Below are 24,654 nucleotides of genomic sequence, written 5' to 3' on the forward strand. Positions count from 1 at the left end.
AACAAACAGCATCCAAACCTTTGCAAAGATGGATGTGCATATTGCGCATATAGAAGGAAAGCAAAAAGCCGGTCAACGCTAGCTCCGTGGAGAAAGTGTGTGTGTGTGTTAGCCTGGGGGCGGAGCTGACAGTGCAGACTCTTCCTGGAAGGGGCTGTTCCTCACTTACCTACTCCACAATGTGAGAGCCTGCTCGTTTTTGTGCTGGTGCTCAGAGAGTGGGTTTTTAGATGCCACAATGGGGAAGTGGTTGGATGGTTCAGTTGGCTGGGTGCAGGACTGGCGTGCAGGAAACGTGGGTTTGCATTGATCCAAAGATTCAGTGGGTCCTTTGTGCTGCTGCCTATCTGGGTCTCCCTGTGCCTTGAAAATACAGGTCATTGCCAAACCACCTGTTGTGACCCCTGGTGTGTTGATGTGACCCCTGAAAGGTGAACAACAACAGCTCAGAGCTGCATGAATGGAAAGGGCTGTGGAAATACCGCTGTGGGGTTGTTGTTTTTTTTTAAAAGCTCGAAAAAGTTGATTTTGCGTGACAGACAGGAAACCCTTTAAAGCATCTTAGATGTGTTTGGCTGCTTCACTTAAAGAACATTTGGAAATCTAAACTTTTAAAATTAGTTTTCTTCCTGAAACAAAATGCACTACATTCATTTTGTAAGAAAACAAATGTATACTATAAATAGTATACATTTGTGTTGCTTGTTGGTGCATAAACACTGTTATCAGTGTTCTGGTCCTGCTCGCCATCACCTCAGCAAAAGCTTGCACTTTGCTCTAAAAGACTTCCGAAGGTAAGGCAGAAGCAGCCTCTTTTGTCAGTGATTTTACTCTGAATCCAATCCAACCAGCCTCAGCCAACATCCCTGCCTTCCTGATTAAAGGTCTCGCCACAGTATAATGACAGAATTGTGTTCTTGTCAGTTCCTGCTGCTGAGAGTGGGCTAATAGTCACGTTATCCCACGCAGCATGTTATTACTTTTCCACCCGTAGCCCAATGAGGCGCAAGTCTGTCATTGGGATCCTAAATCACAGGGCAGGAAGGCCAGAGATCAGTTAAAGCAGTTCTCTGAAACTCCAAGGTTTCCGCCCTCTCTTCTTCACCACACTTAATATGCACTGACTTGCACCTACTGTTAGCATGGAGGAATTACTGAGACATGGGCCGGAGGAGGCAAATGGAAGTCAAAAAGGAGAATTTTGATGGCCATTGATTCCCAGATCATTCCATCCAGACTAATTTGAAACCCGCTGCTTATTTCTGACTATGATTGGATGATTCATGGTTATCACTCGCATGATTAGCAGGCGAGTGCAGCATCCATCAGAACTCAGGCTAATCTGCTTGATTATTAGCCTCTAAGCCTTCCTTCCATGCTGAGCTTGTTGAGCATAAAGTGATAAGAGACTACACTGTCCTCAGTTAATCTATCTTTGCTTACTTGTCAGATTGATAATTGCATTGCCCACACTTCGGTTTATCCCCACAAAAATACACTTTTGGTTTTCAGCTAGCAGCACGGGAACATTCATGTTGAAATGTGAAAAGGGTATGTAAACTCCAGATGAAGCGTGCTGATATAATCGGAGGGGCTCCAGGTATTTTTTTCTGGCCTTCGGGACGTTCAGGACCAGCTTTCCTTAACAGTGTCAGCCTTGCAGCTCTGTGAACCTGAAATACATGTAGTGATCTTCAACATGATAGCGGTTTTATCTTTATTTGTTTTAAGATTAGAGACTATCACAATTAATTTACCTTCTTTCTTCACACAATGAAAACTTCGACTTTTTTTTTTTTACAGCTTATCGTCCGCTAAGGGCTTTTAAGATCGAGCACAACTTGCCCTGCAGCTGAAGTTTCATGGGAAATAAGCTGAGCATGAAGTATTTAACAAAATTTTAAGCCGTTGGCTCCATAAGTAGATAAGAAGAGAATCCGCCTTTGATCCACGTGAGCCAGATCTTTGTGAAACTGTGGGTCGTTCCTTGAGTCAGGGCGGCGGGCTTATAATTATGAGTGAGCGTGACCGTGTTATACAATGCGCGGCACATCTTTACTCAGTGCTTTGACCTTCTCCTCTGAGGTTTTTGCTTGTCTAAGTTTGCCCTTTACTGGGGCATGTTGTGTAACTGAAGGGGCACAACGTGAATAACATTGATATTTGTGCAACTGCCTGTGCTGAATGAAGAGCTAACTGGAGCAGGAGAATGGTGCTGTTCGGCAAGGTTCATGGCTGTTATTCCTACAGGCCATGAGCGTGAAAAGAGCTAATGCCATCTGACAGTTCTGGAGCAAGTAGAGGAGGGCTGGACAGAAAAGGAGGAGATACAGGGGGGAGGGGGGTGTTAAGAGATGCAGAGAGGTTGGGGGTGTTGGATGAGAGAAAAGTGGTGGATGAGCTAGATATGGACAAAGCTGGGATGAAGGATATGGGAGGGGAAGGGCTTTAAAGGGGGGACTATTGAGACCTCTTTTGTCACCCGTTGTAGACAATGGCATCTAAGAGTCGCTGTTTCTTATCCCTGAAACATATTAGAAATCCAAATGTTTCAGCGTTTCCTTAAAACGTGTGTGCAAGCTACTGCACATGAACGGTGCTGTCGAGTTTCTGCAGGTTAAGCCTGTTTTTTAAACCCATGCAGCACCTCTACAAGGCAGATTTGTTAGCAACCACCGTTTTGGAATCCTGCTTTTGAGAGAATTCCGTGTTCCAAAAGCATCAAAGCCATTTTCGCATGTATCCCAGGTTGAAGGAAAAAACGGGTATCCATCTGCCAGCCATGTTGAATCGAGAACCCTTCGCTTTGTCTGATTCCTAGAAACTGGTACCGCTGAAAGCACAACAGACAGACAAAAGATGGGAGGGGAAGATGCAGATGACAAACGAACCTGTTGAGGAGGGAGTGGGACATGAGGTGGGATCCCACTGTAATTTGACAGGCTCCAGTCAAGCTTCAGCAGCGCCTCTTTTAAAGGAGGCCTGGTTGACACCCCGCTGCTGAGCCAACCCATCATTATCAGCCTGGCGGAAGCGCAGAGATTTGCTGTGTCTTGTGATCTTTTCCCCGTCTTCCTCTTGCACCGCAGAAGTACAAGTGTCACCGTGGCTTCAAGTGTTCACAGATCCGCTGGAGCTCTTGCCTTAGGAATTTATAGTTTTATCTATTTAATGTATTTGACTGAGGAGACTATGAATCGACTACAAACAGCTTACACTGTAAAGTGTTGTCCTCCTCCACAAATGTTGAACTCCACTTATTCAACAGCAACTTCCCTTCTTCTTTACTGTGTCCATGGAAACATTAAGGTTATTCAGTACGATCATGCCTTCACAAAGGATGTAAAGAAGTTGCAAAAGCTTTGGATCTTATGATGGAAGGCTATTTCTACTGTTGGCGTGTTACTTTTTTATTTACACAAAAGGTACTTAATACATTTATTTAAAGTCCTGCTCCGATCATCTTTTGATCTTTTGTAAAAGCTTTTCCAGTCGTCTTATAATAATCATTTTGTCATTTTTAGCCACATCAAAAAGCCTGGGTTGTTTTCTAGGACATAGTTTCTGCAGAGCGGCAGCAGTTCATTAGAAATGTGCCTCAGAGCCCGCCCCTATTTCCTGTCATACAGTCTCTCCTGCTAGCTTACAGCCCCTAAAACCTGCAGCCTAACATTAGTGGTGCAACAGAAATGTTGAGCAATATCTTGAAGTTATCCATCCGTTCAGTTTAGATCCAGATTCCAGCTCAGGCGAGGAAAACAAAGACGTACCGCTACATGGATCTTTTTTTCTGCACGTGGAGTGGAGGAGAGAGCTTGTGGCATGCAGATTGTAGCTTCTCCATAAGAACTACAAGCTTTTTCAAATGGCATTTTATGTCTTATTCACAACGATCTGAATGAAGACAAACTCAGAAATGCAGTTTTGAGCTTACTTTTCTTTAAATGTTTTCTCTCTCAACAGGAAAGGCAACAAGAACATGTTAAAACTCCAAAAACACGATTCTCATTAAAGTGGGTCTTTAATGGCTGTAAAATGGTACAGTCCCATTAAGTAACATCACTTGGCAGACATGTTTTTTAACTTTCGCCAAAGTTGTTTCACTTTTTAGGTTGATTTTTAGAGTTGGTTTTAGATGTCCAAAAATGCTGTGTGACATAAAGGTTTGCACAGTTAAAGTGCATACCTTTACGTACTGAAACAGGATAAACGTTTAATTGGGTTGTTTAACATCATTTAACCCCTCTGACAGAGGCACGTAGGCATGTGTTTCCTAAACCAGAGGTTAGGATTAAAGGCCGCATTTCTGCTTGTTTTCTAAGAAAATGTTGCTGTTCGCCAGACACATTTGATCTAAGTAATCAGCAGTAGATAGGACAAGAATATCTGACCCAAGGCCTGGAATTTTCAACCTTTTCCCTAAACAAAGTGACACGATTGTGTTATATGAAGTTGTTTGAGGTTTTACATGTGGCTGTCACTCCAGTGATCCAAAATAAGTCTTCTCATATAAGTCTCCTTCAGTAGATATAGGGGTGCTTGAGTTTCCCCTTTAGGAAGATTTAAAAAAATATTAATAAAATATATAAAAAAAAATTTAAATTTTAAAAAAGTAATTCTTTGACAATTATGGACTTAGTCGTCAAACTAAAGTATGGCTGCCCAATCCTAAGATGAGATCTTGAGATTTACCATTTATTTTCCACATCAGAATGGGGAAACACGTTTGTTGGGTAAATAAGCAGCAACCAGGACATGGGGAGCTGGAAAGCAGGCAGGCTGGTAGATCTTGAGGACCAGGTTGAGGCGGCCATCAAACGCTCAGTTGTTGACTTCGTGACATGATCGTTTTTTTGCTGCCATCACGTGTTGTCCGCTGTGATGCACTTTGTCGTTTTTATGTTATAGTAAATTAATCCTACCATGTCTCAACCCATATGGTATTTTCCAAAATCAATTTGATTATCAATTTATCTAATATTGAAACGATTTTTTTTAAAGGTGTAGACGACCCACAGATCTCAACATTTACCATCAATGCTAGTTTTTAATTGGTAAATAGGGCTGCACGATATGAGGAAAACTCGCGATATGCGATATTGGTGATTAATAGTGCGATAACGATATAATTTGCGGTATATAAACAAACAGCAAAACAACCAAAAACATCATTTCCATTTCACTGCAACAGTTTAAAAATGATACTCCAAAGGACCCTCGTCGACGTAGGAGGCAAACATCAAGCATAAAAGGGCTCATCTGGTTGATCAACAACGTAAACGGGTCCTTCCGATTGGTTAAATGCATAAAGGGATTTATTTCATTTGTTCAATATTTCAAGCTGCCATGAGATTGTTTTAGCACATTTAAGGTAACCATTTATTGCGATTTTCGCCGTCTTTTGCGGTATGCATATTACACAGCTTAATGTCGCGATAACGATAAATTTGCGGTATATTGTGCAGGCCTATTGGTAAATAAACTTTTTTTGGTTTATAGAAGTGTATCAGATTATATGTGACAGGAGAGTGGAAGTGGAATAAAGGAGACCCTTGTTTGTGCCTCAATCTTGTAAAGTCGGTTTGCTGTGTGGGTCACTAGTTCAGCAGGAAGGATGGTTGGTTGATCGACAAAAATGTGAAACTGGGTTTTGCGGAATGAGTGGTGCCAGTTTTTCCAGATGTTTAATTATGTATACAAAATCTTCTTGGAGGCCCCTTTTCCCGTTTCATCATAGAGTCATTCATAAAAAAAGGTGTTGCCTTTTTATTCATTTTGTTGAAAGAGAGTAATTGACAGGTCTTGACTCTGAAAAACCCATCAGCTTGGAGACTTTCATCGGTGGAGTTTTTGAAGTTCAGGGTGGGGTCTGTGCCGCCAACTCTCAGACGTGATTGTAGTGGTTTGTGTTTGAGCTACTCAGTTTGTTTGATCTGTAAGAGGGGTTTGTTGTAACCATGTATGCAGACAGTCCAAAAAAGGCATCTAAAGCAAAGTGTTAGCTTAATTTTCTCTTCATTAAATAAATGGAAGGGGAATTTAAAAAAAAAAAAGGGTTCTGGAGGAGCTGCGTCCACAGCCGAAGTTTCTACCCACAAGGCGGCAACAACCAGTAAAAGGAAGCACTTCTGTTGACGGGATCCAAAAGACATCAAAGGTGGCGTGGATTGTTTGGCAGCAGATAAGAGGATTTATAATGCGAAGTGCCTCTCAAACAGCCCTCATCATTACAGCTGCTGGCCCACTTTCACAGATGAAAATGGCTGCAAAGCTGCCTATCAGGGTCCATATTGATTCATACTCAATGAGTTGCTTGTATTTGGGAGTAAACAAGTTGGCTAATACTTGTAAAAATATCTCTTTGTCCATCTGAGCTTCATCTTACAGAAGCTTGTTTTTTGGTGCAATACTGCCTCCTGCTGATGGAACAGGGTCATGTTGGAGAGGACCACCAATGTGACACTATGGCGGTTTTCTCTATTGTGCAGAGACCTGCACTCATTCTGCTGTAAGGAAACATTCTTTCTAATATTCTTTAACTTTTTCATCCTCTGCCTGATAAACGTATTGATTTGAAACAGTTTTTGCTTATTGAAGCAACTGACAGGGATTCTTTGCTCTTTAATTTACACTTAATAGCAATGCATAGTTCTCTTTTTTTAATAAGCAATCAATAAAAAAAAAACTTTTTGGTCTTATATATATCAAAACCTTTCCTTATCATAGAAAAAACTTCATGATCATTCTGGTTCCCTTGGAGCAAACTAGTAAGTGGCGAATATCTAGCTACCACATCCAATATTTGTCTTTGTTTTTTCTGTCTTTTTTACTTCTAATCAAACTCTTGATCTCTGCCATGTAACCACGCTGAAATAATTTCCAAGGTTTCTTCCTCAAAAGAAGAAAAGAAGGTATATCAATTTCAATTTTGAGAGATTTCTCTGAAAAAAACCTTTAACTGGGAGGGCTTATTTTACCGTTTTTCTAATTTTCTAGTTAATCAATAAAGCATGGTCTAAGCTTGGTTTAAGCTTTCTGTTGGCTACAGAGACTTCAATTTTGACAAATCTTTAAAGCATTTGGTTTAGATGTCAACATCCGAAACATTTGACTGTACAACTACCAGATTAAAAGTAAATTTCAAAAATATGTGAGATAATTGTAAATACATCTGTTGCTCATTATGACATGACATGTAGAGCAGCTTCAGAGGCAGTTTAATATCTACACAGGAAACTAAAAATAAAGCTGCCATGGTATATTACCGGTAAAAATGACCATTATGGCACTTAAAGAAATTGGGCATTGTGAAAAACTCAAGTTCATTCTCTCAGCTTTCATGAACTCAGTGATTGTGGCCCCATCAACTCCGTCTTATTAAACTTTAGGGTATTCAGCGAGAGAACAATAAGTATGCCTTTGGAAAGCAAATATGCTTGGAGAACGCAGAGACCATAACTGACCATGAACCTTTACCCTCAACGAAAGCGTCTTACCAGAAGAACCTGTGGGATGATCAAAGTTTGAAATGTTTGACGTCTGGGATCTAATGGGGACACGTTTGTTGTATAGTGGACGACAGCATGCGATAATACTGACATGAAACTGCACTGAATCCAATTGGTTTCTAATCTTTTTAGCTTGTGACCTACTAAAGTAAATCAATTTTAACTTGTGCCCCCTGCAATCACTGGGTATGAGATAGTAGACACTCCAAACTATTAGTTCAGTGTTTTCTGTTGTTGTCATAAAACGCTTACATGAAAAGAACTAGATCAGTGTTCAAAAGAGCAAACGTGTGGAAAAACACAGCAGTACCACCTCTGGGTGCTTAGTGGTCACAGCATTTATATTTGACAGTTGTTGATGATGATGAAGTGATTGATTCTGTCTGTTTTGATCATTGATTAATCATTTAACTTCTGTGTGAGTTACAAATACCAATACTGTCCTGTTGCTAATCAGTTGCAAAGGTTAGTTGTTGTTTTTTTCAGGTAGATGGCAATGCAATGGAAAAACACAACCAGAGTTGTCCGTGTGTTTGTGTGTGTGTGAGGGGGGGGGCAAATTGTTTTTGCTTTTAGAGACATGAAACATGTTTTTAAATTACTTTCCATCATTTTGTTATGGTGTGTTGAGTGCTGTGTCAGACAGGTTTCCTCAAAAGACTGCTGGACCAAACATCAACCTGCTAATAAAAGAACAAAAACATATTTGTCTCAAAAACTTTATGCAGACTTTAGTTACCTAAAAAGTTAGAAAAAGGGCAAAATAGTAATGATCTTCAAACAGCTGCTGGGATTCTACTTGCACATCACTTGTTTTGGTGTTTTTCTGCCAAAACGTTCCAGTGGTAGTAGTTTGTATTCAGTGTCTAACTACAACCAGTCATTTGTGTCGTGACCTCTAAAGCGTCAACTCTTTACTGAGGAAATGGTGCTACTGTAGTTTAAACTCTTCACAGACTAAAAGACTAGTTTCTTAGAGAGCTGGAAGGCGATGGAGACTATAAACAACCTAGGGCTTTGCACATAAAAAGAATAAAGACATTTTAAACTAATATATTCTAATAGCCTATTCATAGCAAAGCATCTGGACTGAGCCAATCCCAAAAACATGATAGGCTCATAAGACTGCTTTACTTCTCATGATGGGGCCCAGTTAGCACTGCCACAGACACACTACAGTTTTACCTGCATCACCAACATGCCATTATTTATGATTGCAGTCCAGCTGCACTGAGTAAGGTAGACAACTTAAGCTCCAGATCACTTTGACTTTTATGTCGTCATTTTTGCAAATTTTTTTTTTTTGTCCATGTGGTATCATTGGGTGTGATTCATCATGAAACGAGGACCAATAGCTTGCTATTTTTATTTTTATTTTTAGGAACTCCATACCATCTGGTCTGTATCGCTCTTTTGTATCATTACACACACTGACACCCTCCATATGTGCTGTTCAGCAAGACTGTCTAAAAGTTACACTCTCATAGGAGTATAGATTTAACTCCAAAAAAATCAAGGGATACACAGACTTAATAACAAAGGAAAATCCATCCATCCATCCTCATTTGTGTGATTTGCTCCTCACATGAAGATGGCAGTACATGCCGACTCCTCCAGATCTCCAGCTCTGGCTGTTTGTGCAGAGCTAGCAAAACAAAGAAAAAGGTTTGCAGATAACATGAGGACTTCGAGTTCACTTCATCTGTCCTTTGTTGAGGTCACACATTTAGAGCCAGTTGCTTAAGTTGCACACAACCTCCCCAAGCAACACCAAAAATTCAGTTGCCCAAATAGCAATGCCTAAAGCAATGGTGCTGGCTTTGACTCATTGTGCCTCACAGAAAGGCTTCAACATAAGAAAGCCTCACGATAACTTCAGGCACACCAAGGGCATTGGATTTGCTACCACATAAAACTAAAGGAAAGCAAGCCAAGTCTAAGGCCATAGAGGTCGATAGCACGACAAGCAACCCCAGGGGTATGGCACAAGGACACAGGAATGACACCCTTTGGTCCTGAAAGATGCATAACAAGTCCAAAGAGGACACATTGCCTTGATCCAAGCGACAAATGATAAGTACTTTATCAGGATGTCAAGCAGTCCTCGCTTGACATCATCCCTCCTATCAAAAAACAGCATTTCACCTTTGAAGTCTAAGTCCAACTAGATTTTTTTTCTATTGTAAAAGCGATTCCAGTGGCCTTTTAATTATAATTACGCTGTTTTTGGTGTAATCAAACATCCTGTGATGTTTTTTAAGACATTTTGTGCACCGTAGAAGGACTTCATGAGAAATTCTCCTCTGGTTTGTGGGTGAGACTGTTGGCGTGGGAGTAGCCCTATGTTAATATCCCAGCATGCCTTTGTTTATAGTTTCTCACAACCTCAAGAAAACATTAGAGTAGCAAAAAACGGCGAGCAACATTGGAGCTATCCAGTTGTACAGCTTTGAGCCAGATGGCAGCTTAGACGAGGAAAAAGAAGACGTCAACGAATCTGTTTGTCATCTAGTGGATGATTTTGGAATTGGAGCCAAGTAGGGAGACTGTGCCCGATCATGGCAGTTGCTGCGTCACAAACCCGAGCTTTTTTAAACCACAGGTTTTTGTCTGCACTTGATTTATCACAATTTGAATAAAGAAATCCTCAGAAACCAACTTTAATCTTCAGTTCTTTTATACATGTTAAAAAACACCCAAATCAAGTGGATCTTTATGCACTTACACACAACTATCGACAAATGTTGAGAAGGAAGTGATTTTACTTTTTTCTATTGTGTTTCTGAAGAGAAAATGTACCAATCTTACAGAATTTGTAGGCCTTTATTGCACAACCTGAGTGCAAAGGTTAAAATTGCCAGCTAGAAGTCTTAACCTCAACCTTAGTGAACACGTGGGATTGGCTTGAACTTGCTGTTTGTATCAAAGTGACCAACAATATCGTGTTGTCTGCAACAAAATGCAGAGTAACCTCACAAACCAATTTGTAATCAAGCTGATGATCATTTTGAATATGCTAGAATGTAAATACTCTTTTTACGCTACTAAAAAGCCTTTGTTTTAATAAAATATTGTTTTTTATTGCCTCTGGTCATCAAAGCCACCAAATTAAAGCCATTAATTGAAAAACTTGTTATTGCTTGAAAACATTAAAAAACTTTTTTGGATTTACTACCGCATGTTTTCTTCACTACAATTACTAAAAGACCCCCCAAAAAACCCAAAGTTTTATATTTGTTAGAAAGAATATTTGTTAGAATGAGCAGGTTTTATAACTGCACCACCTTCTAAGTGTGCATTTTGTACAAAAAAAAATAAAAAATTAATGATTAAAACTTTTTTCAAGTGAAAATGCTTTGCATTCTAGATAAAGAAAAAACAAATGACAGAGTTGTATTTTTTTTTGAAGCTCTTTGTTTCCAGAATAGAGGTTTGTGACAGTATGTCGGGGGGAGGGGAGCTCAAGCAAAAGACATATCCTTTGTTACTGAAATGCAAAGCGGAAGTAACAATAAAGCTCATTTAAGCCAAGACATATTACTGAAGTTTAAGCCCAGAGACTTTATGCTGCAGGTGGAAGGTCTAGAATCACAAAGTAGTAGTAACATGCATTTTTTCTAAATTAGCAAAACAACCAAATACATAATTTCCATTTCACTGCAACAGTTTAAAGATCAAGACCCTTGTCTACATGGTAGACGGACATAAAAGGCAAGGCCAGGCAAGGCAAGTTTATTTGTTTAGCACAATTCGTACACAAAGTAATTCAAAGGGCTTCACAAAAAAGAGAAATGCATTAAAATCACAACACGTAACAGTGCAAGGATTTACTGCAAAGATTACTTTAAAAGACAGTAAAGAGAAAAGAACATAAACTGATGTGGGGATAAGGACCCTTCAGTTAAATGCACGGCTAAACAGAAATGTTTTGAGTCTAGATTTGAACGCTAACACAGTAGAGACCTGTCTCACAACCTCAGGGAGACTGTTCCAGCTTTTACCTGCATAAGTCTGAAACGCTGATTCCCCTTGCTTCGTCCTGACTCTGGGCACCCACAGGAGGCCGGTACCTGAGGTCCTCACAGTCCGAGATGGTTCATATGGAGCTAACATGTCAGAGATGTACTTTGGTGCAAGGCCATGGAGACACTTGTAAACAAGCAGAGCTTCTTTAAAGTCTTTTCTTTGAGCTACAGGAAGCCAGTGCAGAAACCTGAGCACAGGACTGATATGATGGTACTTCCTGGTTCTAGTCAGGACTCGAGCAGCAACTTTCTGAATGCACTGAAGCTGTTTTACAGCTCGTTTGGGGAGGCCAGTGAGCAGGCCGTTACAGTAATCTAACCTACTGGAGACAAATGCATGTATAAGTATCTCCAGGTCTCGCTTTGACACTATGTTTTTGATTTTGGCAATGTTTTTAGATGGTAAAATGCTGCTGATGTTACTAACTTGATATGGCTTTTAAAGTTCAGGTCAGAGTCCATGATGACCCCTAGATTTCTGACAAGATTTGAAGCTTTTAGAGACAGAGAGTGAAGGTAACTTCTGACACTTCCTCTTTGTTTCTGTGGACCAAAGACGATGACTACAGTCTTGTCTGAGTTTAGCTGGAGAAATTTGGTTTGCATCCAAAAGGGCTCCATCCGATTGGTCAACAACATGAGGGCTCAGTCTGATTTGTCAAATGCATAAATGGGTTTATTTGATTCGTTAAACACTTCAAGATTGTTTTAGCACATTTGAGGTAACCAAATATCTCTTTTGAGATATTTGTATTGCACAGCTTGATATCGCAATAATGATAAATTTGCGTTTTATTGTGTAGGCCTAATCTGACATTAAATACATAACGACTTGACCATCTCGGTAGAGGGGGAATGGTTGGGTTGAATGGAGAGCCCCCAGATTGCAGTGCTTTTTAATTATTAACTTGGAAAATTGCCATTTTAGGAGCACTTACCTTTTTAAAATGATCAACCGTCAGTCCTGGGGTCTAAAAGATCCAAATGGTACATTACAGTTCTGTTTCATGCTACCAAAAACAATTCCAGTGTGAAATGCCTATGTTGTTTCAATAATTGTTTCAAAGTCACAGAAAGAATACAAAGCAGATACAGAAAGAATGATAGAATAATTATGGCTTGTCATGTGGGTTTTGTGATGTACTTTTTTCTTTTTCTTTTGCCATGCCAGAAGAAATTTGCTCCTTTGCCCACCAAGCCTCCCCCACTCCAGCCCCTATGGTTAAACATCCAAATAAGCAATATTTCCTGTTGAATTCATTGACTGTAAATGAGAACTGGACTGAGTAGGTGTAGTGTGATGTCAGCCATGGTAAATGACTAGCTTCCGGTTCCAACAAAATGAAGTCAATTCAGCCGCCATCTTTTCACAGTACAGACATCGCCATGTTGGAATTGACAAGAACATGATAAAAGAAAAGGTAGCAGAGAGAGAATGGTTATTCTGACCCATAGAATGATTAATAGCCGTTTATTTCTCCATAGAAGTCTATGGGATTTTAGCTACTTGAAGCCAGCTGTAACTTCCTGTTTGGAACATGGAGGGGTAACTCAGTCCAGTTCTCATTTGTAGTCAATGATATAACCATAACGTCCTTATTAATCTATCTTTGCAGCTTTCTTCAGATTATAAAAAGTTCAGTTTTACCCCTTTATACTTCACCTTTGGTGACTCAACTGATGTTGAGTTTCAAACATGCCTCAAGCTAATTCCTTCTAAAGATTTCTGTTCTTTTTGCCTCTAGCTTCCCTACATCTTTCCAAGAAAGTTTCTTACTTTTTACTGACTTTTAATTTCACTGAGAAACTTTTACCTTTGGAAATATTAAAACTCTGCTTTTGTATCCAATATACTACCATCTTTCAGTCATCATTAGGTGATGCCCGGCTTAGACCATAACTATTGCAAAGGGTTTAAAATCAAAACCATTGTGATGCACTGGGTCAACAACACATCTGTGGCCACTTCTAAGCAGGTATTTCATTTGATCTCTGGCACTTGATGTGGAGAGTGAAAGTACAAAAAGACTTCAGTTGAATCTTTACCGTGCAATAGCTGTGTAAAAATACTTTCTGAGCTCGCACAATTCTCTTCTTTGACTACCATTTTCCGCCTGCAAAGAAATTAGATGTTGTTCTTAACATAATCTTATCTCTGGATACAGTTTATTCTCCTCTAGTGTCACTGGACACTATGGATGCTATACCGGTGTATATTTGACCACTAAGTATGGTTTGTTAGGTTTCAGATTTATGGGGCTTTTTTATTTTTTAGCTTTTCTTTTGTGTAACTGCACTGCATGTACAAAAAATAAGAACCTATGTTTGTAAATGACTGAAACATACACCTGCCTCTACCTTTAGGTGATAATACAATGTTTTTAATTGTAATTCACATGGAAAAATACATGTTTCATTAAAAAAATGACTTCATGTTAGAAACATTTTCACTGAATAATGGTCTTGAAATATTACATGTAGACATTTGCATCAAGTAAAGATAACATGTTGGCAGATGTAAAAGTCTTGTTCTCGTTGTTTTGAGTGTGCTAACTGATCCTGAGTGAAGCTTTTCTTTGAGTCCCACCTTATTTCTCACATATGCTTCAATCAGATTTGGTCAGATGACTGACAGAGCCTCAGTCTTTGCATGACTCAATTTGAGGGTTAAAATCCACCTTTTAACTTCATGCTTAGCCTTCTACTCTTATTTTGAAAAGGTTTTAAGCGACAACAGAGATTTAAGGTCAAAAATGACGTGTAGAGTCCCCTGCTATGATCATCAGCAACGGAAATCTTTTCAAATCATAAGAGGGATTGACATGTTTGGTTTTACCTTCTTTTACTCAGGAGAACAGTCATAAAACATACCTTGTAAACCTGATATGTATATGTTCATGTGAAGTTGTATCTAAAACCTTGCCAGGTTTTAGCCATCAGCCTTGTGGGGAGAGCAGTGGCATATGGTGGGGGACTTTCATAGTATTAGTGTAAAGCAGGAGCTGAGAAGGCAAGCACTGTTGTCCTCACATTTTTACCTATTTACTATTTGCTATTGAGCTACCAAACACTGTCTTGAGTTTTTTTTCTTTCTCAAAGCCAGTGGATTTTGTTGTGTTGTTTCACCTGTGCCAGTTCTCTGGGACCATCCCTGTTGCATTTAAATGTGAAAAGCTTCTTATATGTGACTTAGTGTGCAGAGTGCCAGTCATTAGCATTTGCATGGGGGGTGGGGCCTTTAGGGGGAGTGTGGGTGACTCCTGCTGATGTAAGAGTGCAGAAGTTTTATTATCTTGGGTGTAGCTGTGGAAAGGGTGAGCTGAAGCTTGTTTAGGCGACTGGGTCTGCCCTGATTAGTGCAGTGGGTGGTTGTGAACAGGTAAAGGAACACCACCTGGTTTAGGACAGAGTTAGGTCTGGTTAAGACAGCTGAGGGTGGAGCTTGAAGCCAAAACACTGGAAGCCTCTCACTATGACCCTCTCCCCGAAACACTGGAGGGGATGAAGGAAGAGAAGCCACTGGATGGTAAGACATTGGCAGCTCCTGAAAGGTTAAAGTAACCCAATGTACAAATCAGTATTTCTGCTGATTCGTGTGGACATGTTGACGTGTTGTGTTTGCTTTAGATCTTAACCTTGAAGGTACAAACCCACATAAATGCCAAATTCAACAGACCTTCTTCTCATAAACAGGATGGTTGAAAGAACAATTGGCTTAATTATGTCAGTGCTGACGATTTTAGGATGTTCTGCTCTACACACAAGAGCAAACTGTAGATCCAGACAGTTTCCATACGAAAAATGAGTCAAATTTTATTAAGATATATTTTTTAATATTGTTATTTTTTATTTAGTCTATTGAGTGTAAAATGTGAGCTTTTATGAGGTGAGGATGACAGGGGAATTTTCAGTATTAATAATGGGTTTAAAAAATTGTTGGTGTAAATAAACAGGTCTCTAAATGTTTTTTTGATTCACTTGTTTGTTTGTTTGTTTTGGGTTTGGACCAAAAATGAAACATTTAGTTATGTGCAGGCTTCATATATTTCAAATAACCTGAATATTTGTCTAATACTCTGTGTTTAAGTTAGATTTACATGTCATGATTGAAACTGAAAGCTAGCGGTTAAGGAATGATCCCGCACCTCTGTGAGCACTCATTCATGAAAAGTAGGTGTGTCTGTGTCACTACAAACACGCTTGTGATTATCTGTGGGATTTTAGTCTTGGTTGTCAGGCACTTTAAATAGTAATACCTCAAAATGGTGGTCATTGGATCAAATGTCACTGGTGTAAACCCCTAGCAATACTAAAAGTTAACATTTGCAGTTAATGAGGAAATATTCACTTTTTTAAAGGCTTTTTAGAACGTTAAAAAACACCCAAATAAAGGAACCTATAGTTTATTTTTGGGATACCACAAACGGGTATTTTTTAGAGAATGTCTCGTTTCCTCAGAACAGGATTGACCTCTAACACCGGTGCAGAAAACAGATCCCAAGATTCCACTAGTTGAGCTGGTTTTCCCTGATCCAGTCTATTTGAGGATTTAAAATTGGTTTAATGCTTGACCATCATAAGTACTGGGGCCGATACCTCTGGTTATTGATGAAGTTAGAAATATATGTGAAAATGATGTGCACAAACATAAGTTAAAACATAAAAACTGCTCAACAACATATACTGTTGCTCTTCCTAGGAAAAAGGGTAATAAAACAGGAGACAGACTCAAAGATTAATTCCCAGTTAAAATCTATAGAACTCAGGAAAAACGTGAATAAAATGTCAGTCCAACAAGCTAAAACACTTTAACATAATCTGGAAATACAGTATGCTGATTTAAAGGAAAGCCCTACAAGAGGCTGGGACTAATAAGTGTTCAACATTGGTTAAGACAACCAAGATCAACTCCAGAATAGCCAGACGACAACAATGCAGCCAGACTGACTGAGTCACAGTTCTGCTGAGCCAGGTTGTTTTTTGGACGGGACGTCATAGATGAATACTTCTTGATGTTCTTCTCAAATATAATAAGATCAAAGAAAAAAACTTGTGACAAGCACCCAAATAACTGATGGTTACATGTGTAATTATTAGAGAACAAAAACAGCTTTCAGGTTCCTTTTGATTTCTCTGAGCTATTATCAGCATATCATCTTCTAAATCATAAACTTTTCTCTTAGATCCAATTCCAACCTGAATGAAAAGAGATTTTTCCAGCAAATCAGTATTTTCTTATGAAATCTAATTAAATTGTCCTGAACAGTAGGCTATTTTCCTTTGGATTTCAAGCTTGTAGTTGTAACTTCCCCTTAAAATGCCCGCCATTTGTCCACAAGCTTTATGTAATTAGGGGACGATGGCTAATCTCACTGTTATATCTGAAGTTCTTCAAAAAAACGATGTAAATAGACTCATATTATACATATTAATATTTCCGAACTCATCATCATTGCAGTATAAATCTGTATTTCTGATGGCAAAATAGATCTCTGCTAACTCTCAGACTTCAAAGAAAGTTTTATTTGTGTAGCGATTTTAATACAGGTTGAAGCACAAAGTACTTTACCTAAAAGGAAATAAAATGCTATAAAAAAGCAAACAAACGGAGGCCAACCGCACAAAATTAGCACACCTCCCTCAGGAAATTACGATAAATGATAAACTTGTGTCCGCACTAGTTTTTTTTTTTTTTTATAAAACTTAATGCTCTCTTTATCACTTAACACATTTTACATTTCTATATCAGGTCAAATAAACTTTGAGCTTTTAAATGAATTATAATGTTAGTTCCTCACGGAAAAAAACAACCCCAAAGTGGTATTTTGATTCATTCATGCATTTCTGAGTATTCCTCTAAAAACCTGCCTTCTGAGCACCAGCGTCTACCTACCAATTCAGAAAAACGAGCGGGGTTTCACGTTTTGGCGTAGATAAGTGAGAAACAGCCTCTTCCAGGAAGAGTCTGCACTGCAGCACACACACTTTCTCCATGGAGCTAGGGGTGATTGGCTAAACGCTTTACTTTAATATGTGCTATATCCACATCCATCTTTGCAAAAGTTTGGAAACTGTGACAATGCTAAGGAAAAAAAAGAAACCAGGCTGGATTTTATTTTTTTATAAAGTTGAACTTTTTCTCAGTTTGACAGCTTTGCTTCAATAACAACCCAATAGGTTCCCTAGTTAACCCTTTAACATAGCAGCTTTATCTTCAGTGTTGACATTTTTTCGACTACTGGGATTGTTTCTTGGGTGTAAAGCCAATCTAAAAAATGTGTTGGGCTTTTTAACCCTAGATATTCTTTTGACTGTTGTGACTCTTCAACCGTTTATCCAATTGATGTAATTCCAGCGGATATTGAAGCAGAGAAAATCACTTTTTCACTTTAATGCAACACTTTATTTAAGTAATGTGTTTCATATCTGTGCAAAGCCGATATTAAAAGCCACATTTCTCCATGTAAGAATCTCCTGCTTCACATTGATCGTGTAAACCGTTGAAGAGTTATAGTATGTCAAAGAGCGTGGGATATTTAGCTGTCGCCGGGGACGTCTCAGATGTTAAAGGTCTATCCTTTAGTCACATGCACCTGTATGGGGGTTTACCCGTACGGGGGCTGCAGGTTAAAGGGAGAACAGCTGTGTCTTGCTGTTCTGTTGTGGCTTGTGCAGTCACCATGAAAATGGAACATACCATTGGGCTGTTTATGGTAAGTGTAACTTATATCATTCTTACAAATGCTTCACGATACACTTACCATACACAGCCCAATGGTATGTTCCATTTTGATGGTGTCCCTTATGGGTGGCTTGTACAGTCACCCTGCACCCCCTTCACCACTGAGTCCTAATTGACTGCATGCAAATGCTGCACGCACGCACAGGGTGTGCAGGTGATATGCAAGTGTCTGTAAAATCTCTGCAGTATGACCTCAAATTGCTTTCTAATTGACTAATTTCCTAATGTCTAACATTAAAACTGCCAGCACAGAGTGCGCAATATGCGCGCAATGAGAACCAATTATCACTAAAACAACTCTAAGTGGCTCCCTGCTCGCCATGCAGAGTGTGTTTGTGTGTGTGTGGTGGAGGCGGGGGCGGGTTGAGAAAAGTAAAAATCTGTTTTTTATTGGGCCGCCTAGTTCACCCTAACTTAACATTAGCTCTTGCCCACCACATTCCCCGTAGAACCCCACGGGCTCACCAAGCGGTCTAGGATCTTAACATTTTTGTGCAGGCCTCCTGTGTTCCCCGTACATGTTTGCCAATTTTTTCACCTACGGACAGCCCTAATCCACCCGTAAGGGCAGTTGTGACTAAACGATTAACTGACCTTTCTCCAGAAATATCCTTTTCAAACTTGCTTCAACCTGGAAGTTGAAGGGTTGGCAGCTTAAATGGAGTCTTAGGCGAATAGACTTCTAAAGAATGATAAATGATCATAAAATAAGCAGAGCCAGTGAATTTTTGCATAAATTCTTTTAATGCATGTGACATCATAACAGTTTAACAACAAAAACAAGAAAATTCCAAATAGGCAATAACATGGCCAACATTTTACCCACAACTCTTATTTTCTATTATCCTAGTTTTCTTTGGCGTGTGGCAAACAGCAGGTTGATATTTAAAAAGCAGAGGAAGTGGAGTTCTATTGTCATTCACCTGGTGTCTTTTGTGTTTTCACATATCAAGCTCTGAAGATTTTGCTCCGTCCTTCTCTGCCTGCTCAACCAAATGCCACAATTAGTTAATGTCTGTGTGTTTTGTCAGCTTGAACCTGTGTTTATGCTTGGGCGTGCACTTTAGTCCTCATCAGTAGCGCCAGAGGCTGGGAGGGAAGGGGAGGCTAATTTGGGTGAGGGTTGTGGAGGGGGGGTATTGTTGAGCACCAGAGAAAATAGAAATATCAGTTCCACTCAGATAACCCTGGCTGTCATTGGACCTCAAGCCAAGTGGTGACCTCGGGGGCTTGAACTTTGCTGGTCATGTGACCAGGCAGTGAAGTGACCATTGGAGCTGCTGGGCTCCGGCTGTGGCCAGAAAGGGGCAGACTGTCGAGGAAAGAGGTGGCCGAGGAGAAAGCAGCAGAAGGTTGAGAGGGGAAAAAAGAGTCATGACGAGGCCAGGCCCAGTCTTCTTGAGCTGAGCCTGTGCTTGAATGGGGTCCAGGCAGACTGGGAGAAGCATGAAATGGATACGTGGGAAGGTAAGCAGCTCGCTGGAGAAGCTGTTGCTTTCTTTTCAAAGGATCACACCCTCCAGAGTTGGCTGTGAATGAGAGGGGGGTGGATCACAAATACATCTCGTATCTCTAATGGTTTCACTTCTGGGTAAATCTGAGAGGGTTCATTTTTATTACAACAGAAGAAATTCTGGGTTTTGTTGTTTTTTTTTTTTTTTTGTTTAGAAAAAAACAAATGTTGAAAATTGTCTTTACAGTGTGAAGGATCACTCGCTGCTGTGCTTTTGTCTTTGTATTTTGGTTGATTGATCTTCATGCTCCAAAAAGATAAGCATTTCAAGATTGACCTGAAGATCAGGGGGTGTTGTAGCTCTTTCCAGTGCCCCTTGTCTTCCAGCGCTTTGTGGGTGTGTATGTTTTAAAAACAATTGAGCTGGTAGGTGTGTCGCTCAGGGTCTTTTCTTCATTTTTTGGTATTTATTTTGTAACCCCTTTGAATGGTTGGTAATAGTGGCCAGTTTATTTTGCCCTTTTTTTTAGTTTTTTTTAGCTGTTGACTCGTATTGCATAAAGACCGTGTTATCCCCCGTTGTATTTCTTCAAAAGGCTTGTTTTTGCCAGATTTCACAGTACTGTCCATCCACCACACCATCCAGTTGCTCCTCCTTTCCTCCCTCTGTCCCCTTGTATTGCAGGAATTTGGAATGTGATCCCTGCACCCTCTTAGGATTTACCAAACCACATGGCAAAGCAAAGTGATCCCCGCGTCACGCAGGACCCGAATGTCCTCATTTAATTGTTTCTGCATCTTCTGCAACATAAACCGCAAAACCTGTAGAGCACTTTCAGCCGGCGTGTCCTTCATTTTAAGGGTTTTCCTTGAGGTGACATGTGAAAGAAGCATGTTACTGTATGCGTCCCCTCCCCCCTGTGCTAATCCCTCAGGCAGCAGCCTTGTTTGTTTGTGCTCCATCTGAAGGGGTTAACTCCATACAATTACTGCTGCACATCACTGTGGCTTTTCAGTTCAAATGGGCTTTATTAATCCCAGAAGGAAGATAACGTTTGTGCCTGTCAATAGCAAGCTACCTATAGCCGCATAGTTTTATTTTTTTAAAGTGAGAAGATAGGTTTTAAGCCAACGCCAGCCTTCAGAGACCGTGTGAGTGACTGTTTATGAGGATGCAGATTGGAGGGGTACAAATCAATGAGTGAACATCAATGGCTGCAGTGGGGGGAGGTCACGGAGCCCTGTGACTCTGTAATGCTGGCCTATAAATAGCCAGTGGCAGAAGTGGCTCGTAGCTGCTTTGCACGCCGGCCTTTTCCCCTGATTTCACTGAAACATCCATCTCCGCCAGCGCCGTCCACGTCAAACCAAACCATCAGGTCCATCATGTTGCAGATCTTGGTCTCTCAGAGGTGTGTTATTTCAGCTCCACCCTTCCCCCAGCACAAACAAGCAGTCACACTGTCACAGGGCTGAGCTATGGATGCTTGGCTTCACGTCTGTTTCTGCACAGGAAACCATTGGCTTCACACGAGATGATCTACGGATGAAAAACATTTATCATTGAGACTGTTTTGGATTTTTTTTCTTGGTTGAGGTTGAGCTTCAGTGTTCCTCTCTGGACCTCTTTTCTCTAAGGAGATTTATTTATAAGCCAACAGATATAACTGTCTTTGAAAAAAGGTTTCATACATAAAAAAGGGCGTGCAGACTAAAAATGGGATATTTTTCAACACATTTGAGTAAAAATAAAAAAAAATCCATTCAACTGGGAACCCATAGACAAATTTACAACATGTCATGTTCCTTTTTTCTTGCATAAACCCAACTTTGCAAAAGTTTTTATTTGTGTAAATATTTTCTGAGATTTATTGAGAGCCGGTTTAGCCCGTGCTGGTTTGCAGCGCCTTCCGTCCGTGAAACCCGGGTTCGACTCCAGGCTGCTCCCTATTCCCTTCTCTACCTCTGTGCCGGTCCCAAGCCCGGTTTGAGAAGGTTGCGTCAGGAAGGGCATCCGGCGTAAAACATTGCCAAATTTACCATGCGACTTGTTCGCTGTGGCGACCCCTGATGGGAGAAGCCGAAAGTGGAAGATTTTCTGAGATTTATTGAGTTTAGGATTTTTTCTATTATTTGATTTAATCCTTTTGTAACATTAAAAGACAAATCTAGAAATTTCTTTCACAGAATAAGCACTAACAATTATCTTGCATTACACCCGTTTAGTTCGATGGCTTTTGAAGCTGTTTAAAATGTAAAGAGCTATTGTTATATCTATAATAAAGCAGTAAATACAGATAAAAAAAGCGGAGACATCTAACCTGTCACCTATAGTCCAGATTCTCAGCAGGTCTGTAACTGTGTAGCCCTGCATGAACTAAACGTCTCTTTTTCTGTGTATTCTGAGCTCAACCTGCAACTGCATGCACGTCACTTTGAAGATTAGCATCACAGTGTGGGCTGCCAGGAATGCTATATTCCACTCCCACAAGGCCTTCACATGCCTTTTACTTATGTGAATGCACTGATGTGTGCTCACGAACATACCAGTCCTAGCTGGGGTTGGTGCTGGGGGGTTGCGGTCTTTTTAGCCCCCAAGGTAAGAGAGATAAGTTTCAGTGAAGAGGAGATATGAGGAGGATTAAAAAGGGGAAAACAGAGGAGGGAAGGAGGGAGGGTCCCGTCAGCGGAAAAGTACAGCAGATCCATGCAACCCCCGCTCTCCGTTTCAGCGGAGGGTGATTGTGATGGAAAGCTGGAAACAAAACCTGAGGTGAAACTGGCAGCCAATCAGAAAGCTGCTTTACACTATGCCTCAGCCTTTGTGCGTGAAGGGTGTGGAAACCAGGAAGATGCATCTGTTCTCAGCAAGACGTGTTACAAATAGCCTTAAATGAGCTTGAACACCTTTGTGATCTAAGGCAGCCTTAGGTAACCCATGTGTCCATACTTTTCCCTATAATGCTTTATAATCAGCTTGTGTGCCTTTTTCCCAGTGATACTGGGAGCAGTGGGGGACCTCAAACGTTTTTTGTCATTGATCGGAGCTTGACATGCTTAACTTGCTTTTCATGGTTTGTGTTAAAGTTGGGAATGAAACCCAGTCTGACCCCTTGAAGACAATGCCTGCTTTAATGAGCCTTGGGGGGTGTGGAGTGACTTTGTGCGTGTGTTGTGGGGTGACATAAGCTCTTTTCACACTACCCATTCAAGGCAGGACTGATGTCACTTAATTGCACATTGGCATCCTGTTTGCAAGTACAAAAGTGAAATGGAAATGCAGATGTGAAATGGGAGGTTCAAGATGCCTCCAGTTTGACAACTAATCTAATTAGAGGTTTAGCATCTAATTGGCCTTTTACTGTATGTTTTCTGTCGAAGATACTGCAAAACTATTCGTACCAAGGAGCAAATAACTGCTGTTCAGTCTTGTTATGAATGACAAATACTGCACTAAAACTGAAACATGTTTCAATAAATTATTATTAAATGTTGATTGCATCCATCACCCTAATGTTTACATTTTGTGTCCAAGATTTTCATTGTGGGCCTATAAAAGACATTTTTCCACACTTGGTATATTTAATGGGGTCAAAGGCACAGAATACTACACAGAAGACTCTTTCTAGACCTAATGCAAAAGTGAGAGACTTATACTTATTCTAGCTTTTTTATGGTTAGGTTGTTTCAATTTGACCTAAAAATAATAATTTTGCGTTTGCATGTTCATTTATTTTTTTATTCCATGTAATTTGTTTGCATTTTCTTGACACATTTTAATATTCAACACCTAAATGAATGCAACATACAGTTTAAAATGTTCTGTTTTTTATTAAGTAAAACATCCTGTATGAAAAGCAATTTATCCCTTTCTTTTTACATTTATGTAAAAACTCTGTTTTATCTTATCTTTGGTAAGAAAAGTTTATTTTCACGTCAAAGTGATTACGTCGGACAGTCACAAAGTTTGATACAGAGGAAACATAAAAAAGCAGTGAAGTCAACATCCAAAGAACTACAGGCATTGTTAGTCTTCAAGACTCACATTCAAATGTTTTCAAGATTAAACTTCAAAATCTAATTTTTAACTTCTAAATTTATGTCTGGATTGAATTGAAATGGGAAAACTTAAAGAAAACTCCAAACAACTCTAGGTTTACAAATAAGGATATTTGCATTTAATTTCAGAACAGCTTTAGACTTGTGTCAAAAATATTCGTTAGCATGAAAGTTCTATTAAACCCTGAGTCCAGCTTAGGCAAATGACCAGTGATGTATCCTGAATTCATTAGGTGTTTTGGGTCCTTGAACTTCCTTGATGGATATTCTGTTGTGGACTTTCTTTACTTGGTGGGGTTACCTCGAGGTCGCCATCCCCTAGATTTGTCTGCCATTTCCTCATATTCCAATATCTTCATCTGGCAGGCTTCCTTAATCTAGTCTTCCCAGGTTTTCCATTTCTGCTATCCAAACCATTTCTGACCATAGTGAGATATCTGCAATGTTTTAGAGCTTGAGCTGCTTTCTTTGGTTGAACTTCAACTGCCAATCTCAAGCTTTTGCCAACAGCCTTGTTTGACTCAGGCACTGATGGGGCTTCTCCCCAGCTGGCCTTTACGATGAGATTCAGTAGTTGGTTATATGGCCAGTAGTAATGGCGGTCTGCTAGAACGGACTAGGAGGTACATAACAAAACTGTGGGGTGGGTTGATGCTCAGATAATGGGGAAACCATTTGCCGGTCAGTTGGCTGTTCAAATCCCAGACTTAACAATAAGTCCACCATTAGCATCCTCGCAACTTTGCCACAGTTTTTGCTAGTCTGTCTTCTTTTGAAAAAATTCGATCCTAAGAGGCCTAAACATATTTCTGAGTAGTTTAATTAACCAAAGGTGCTTAAAGATTCCACTTTTTGTCCTGACATGGC

At 40.0% G+C, this 24,654-nt stretch overlaps 1 protein-coding gene across 3 annotated transcripts in view; it reads left to right on the top strand.

Moving 5' to 3' along the window:
• Positions 1-24,654, top strand: part of LOC101155697 (nuclear receptor subfamily 6 group A member 1-A) — a 119,489-nt gene that overhangs the window by 68,146 nt on the left and 26,689 nt on the right. The window contains exon 1 of one of the 3 annotated variants that reach the window (XM_078952536.1): positions 14,810-15,059. The exons of 1 other annotated variant lie outside the window; for it this stretch is intronic. In XM_078952536.1, the coding sequence (XP_078808662.1) occupies positions 15,035-15,059 (25 nt within the window). In that variant the 5' untranslated portion in view covers positions 14,810-15,034. Of the gene's footprint in view, positions 1-14,809; positions 15,060-19,419; positions 19,743-24,654 lie in introns of those variants that run through there. One more of the 3 variants, XM_023958751.2, reaches the window with a different exon arrangement.

The sequence above is a fragment of the Oryzias latipes genome, chromosome 9, assembly GCF_053564925.1.
Source record: "Oryzias latipes strain Hd-rR chromosome 9, Olatipes_Hd-rR_3.1".
In the NCBI taxonomy this organism is placed as follows: Eukaryota; Metazoa; Chordata; class Actinopteri; order Beloniformes; family Adrianichthyidae; genus Oryzias; species Oryzias latipes.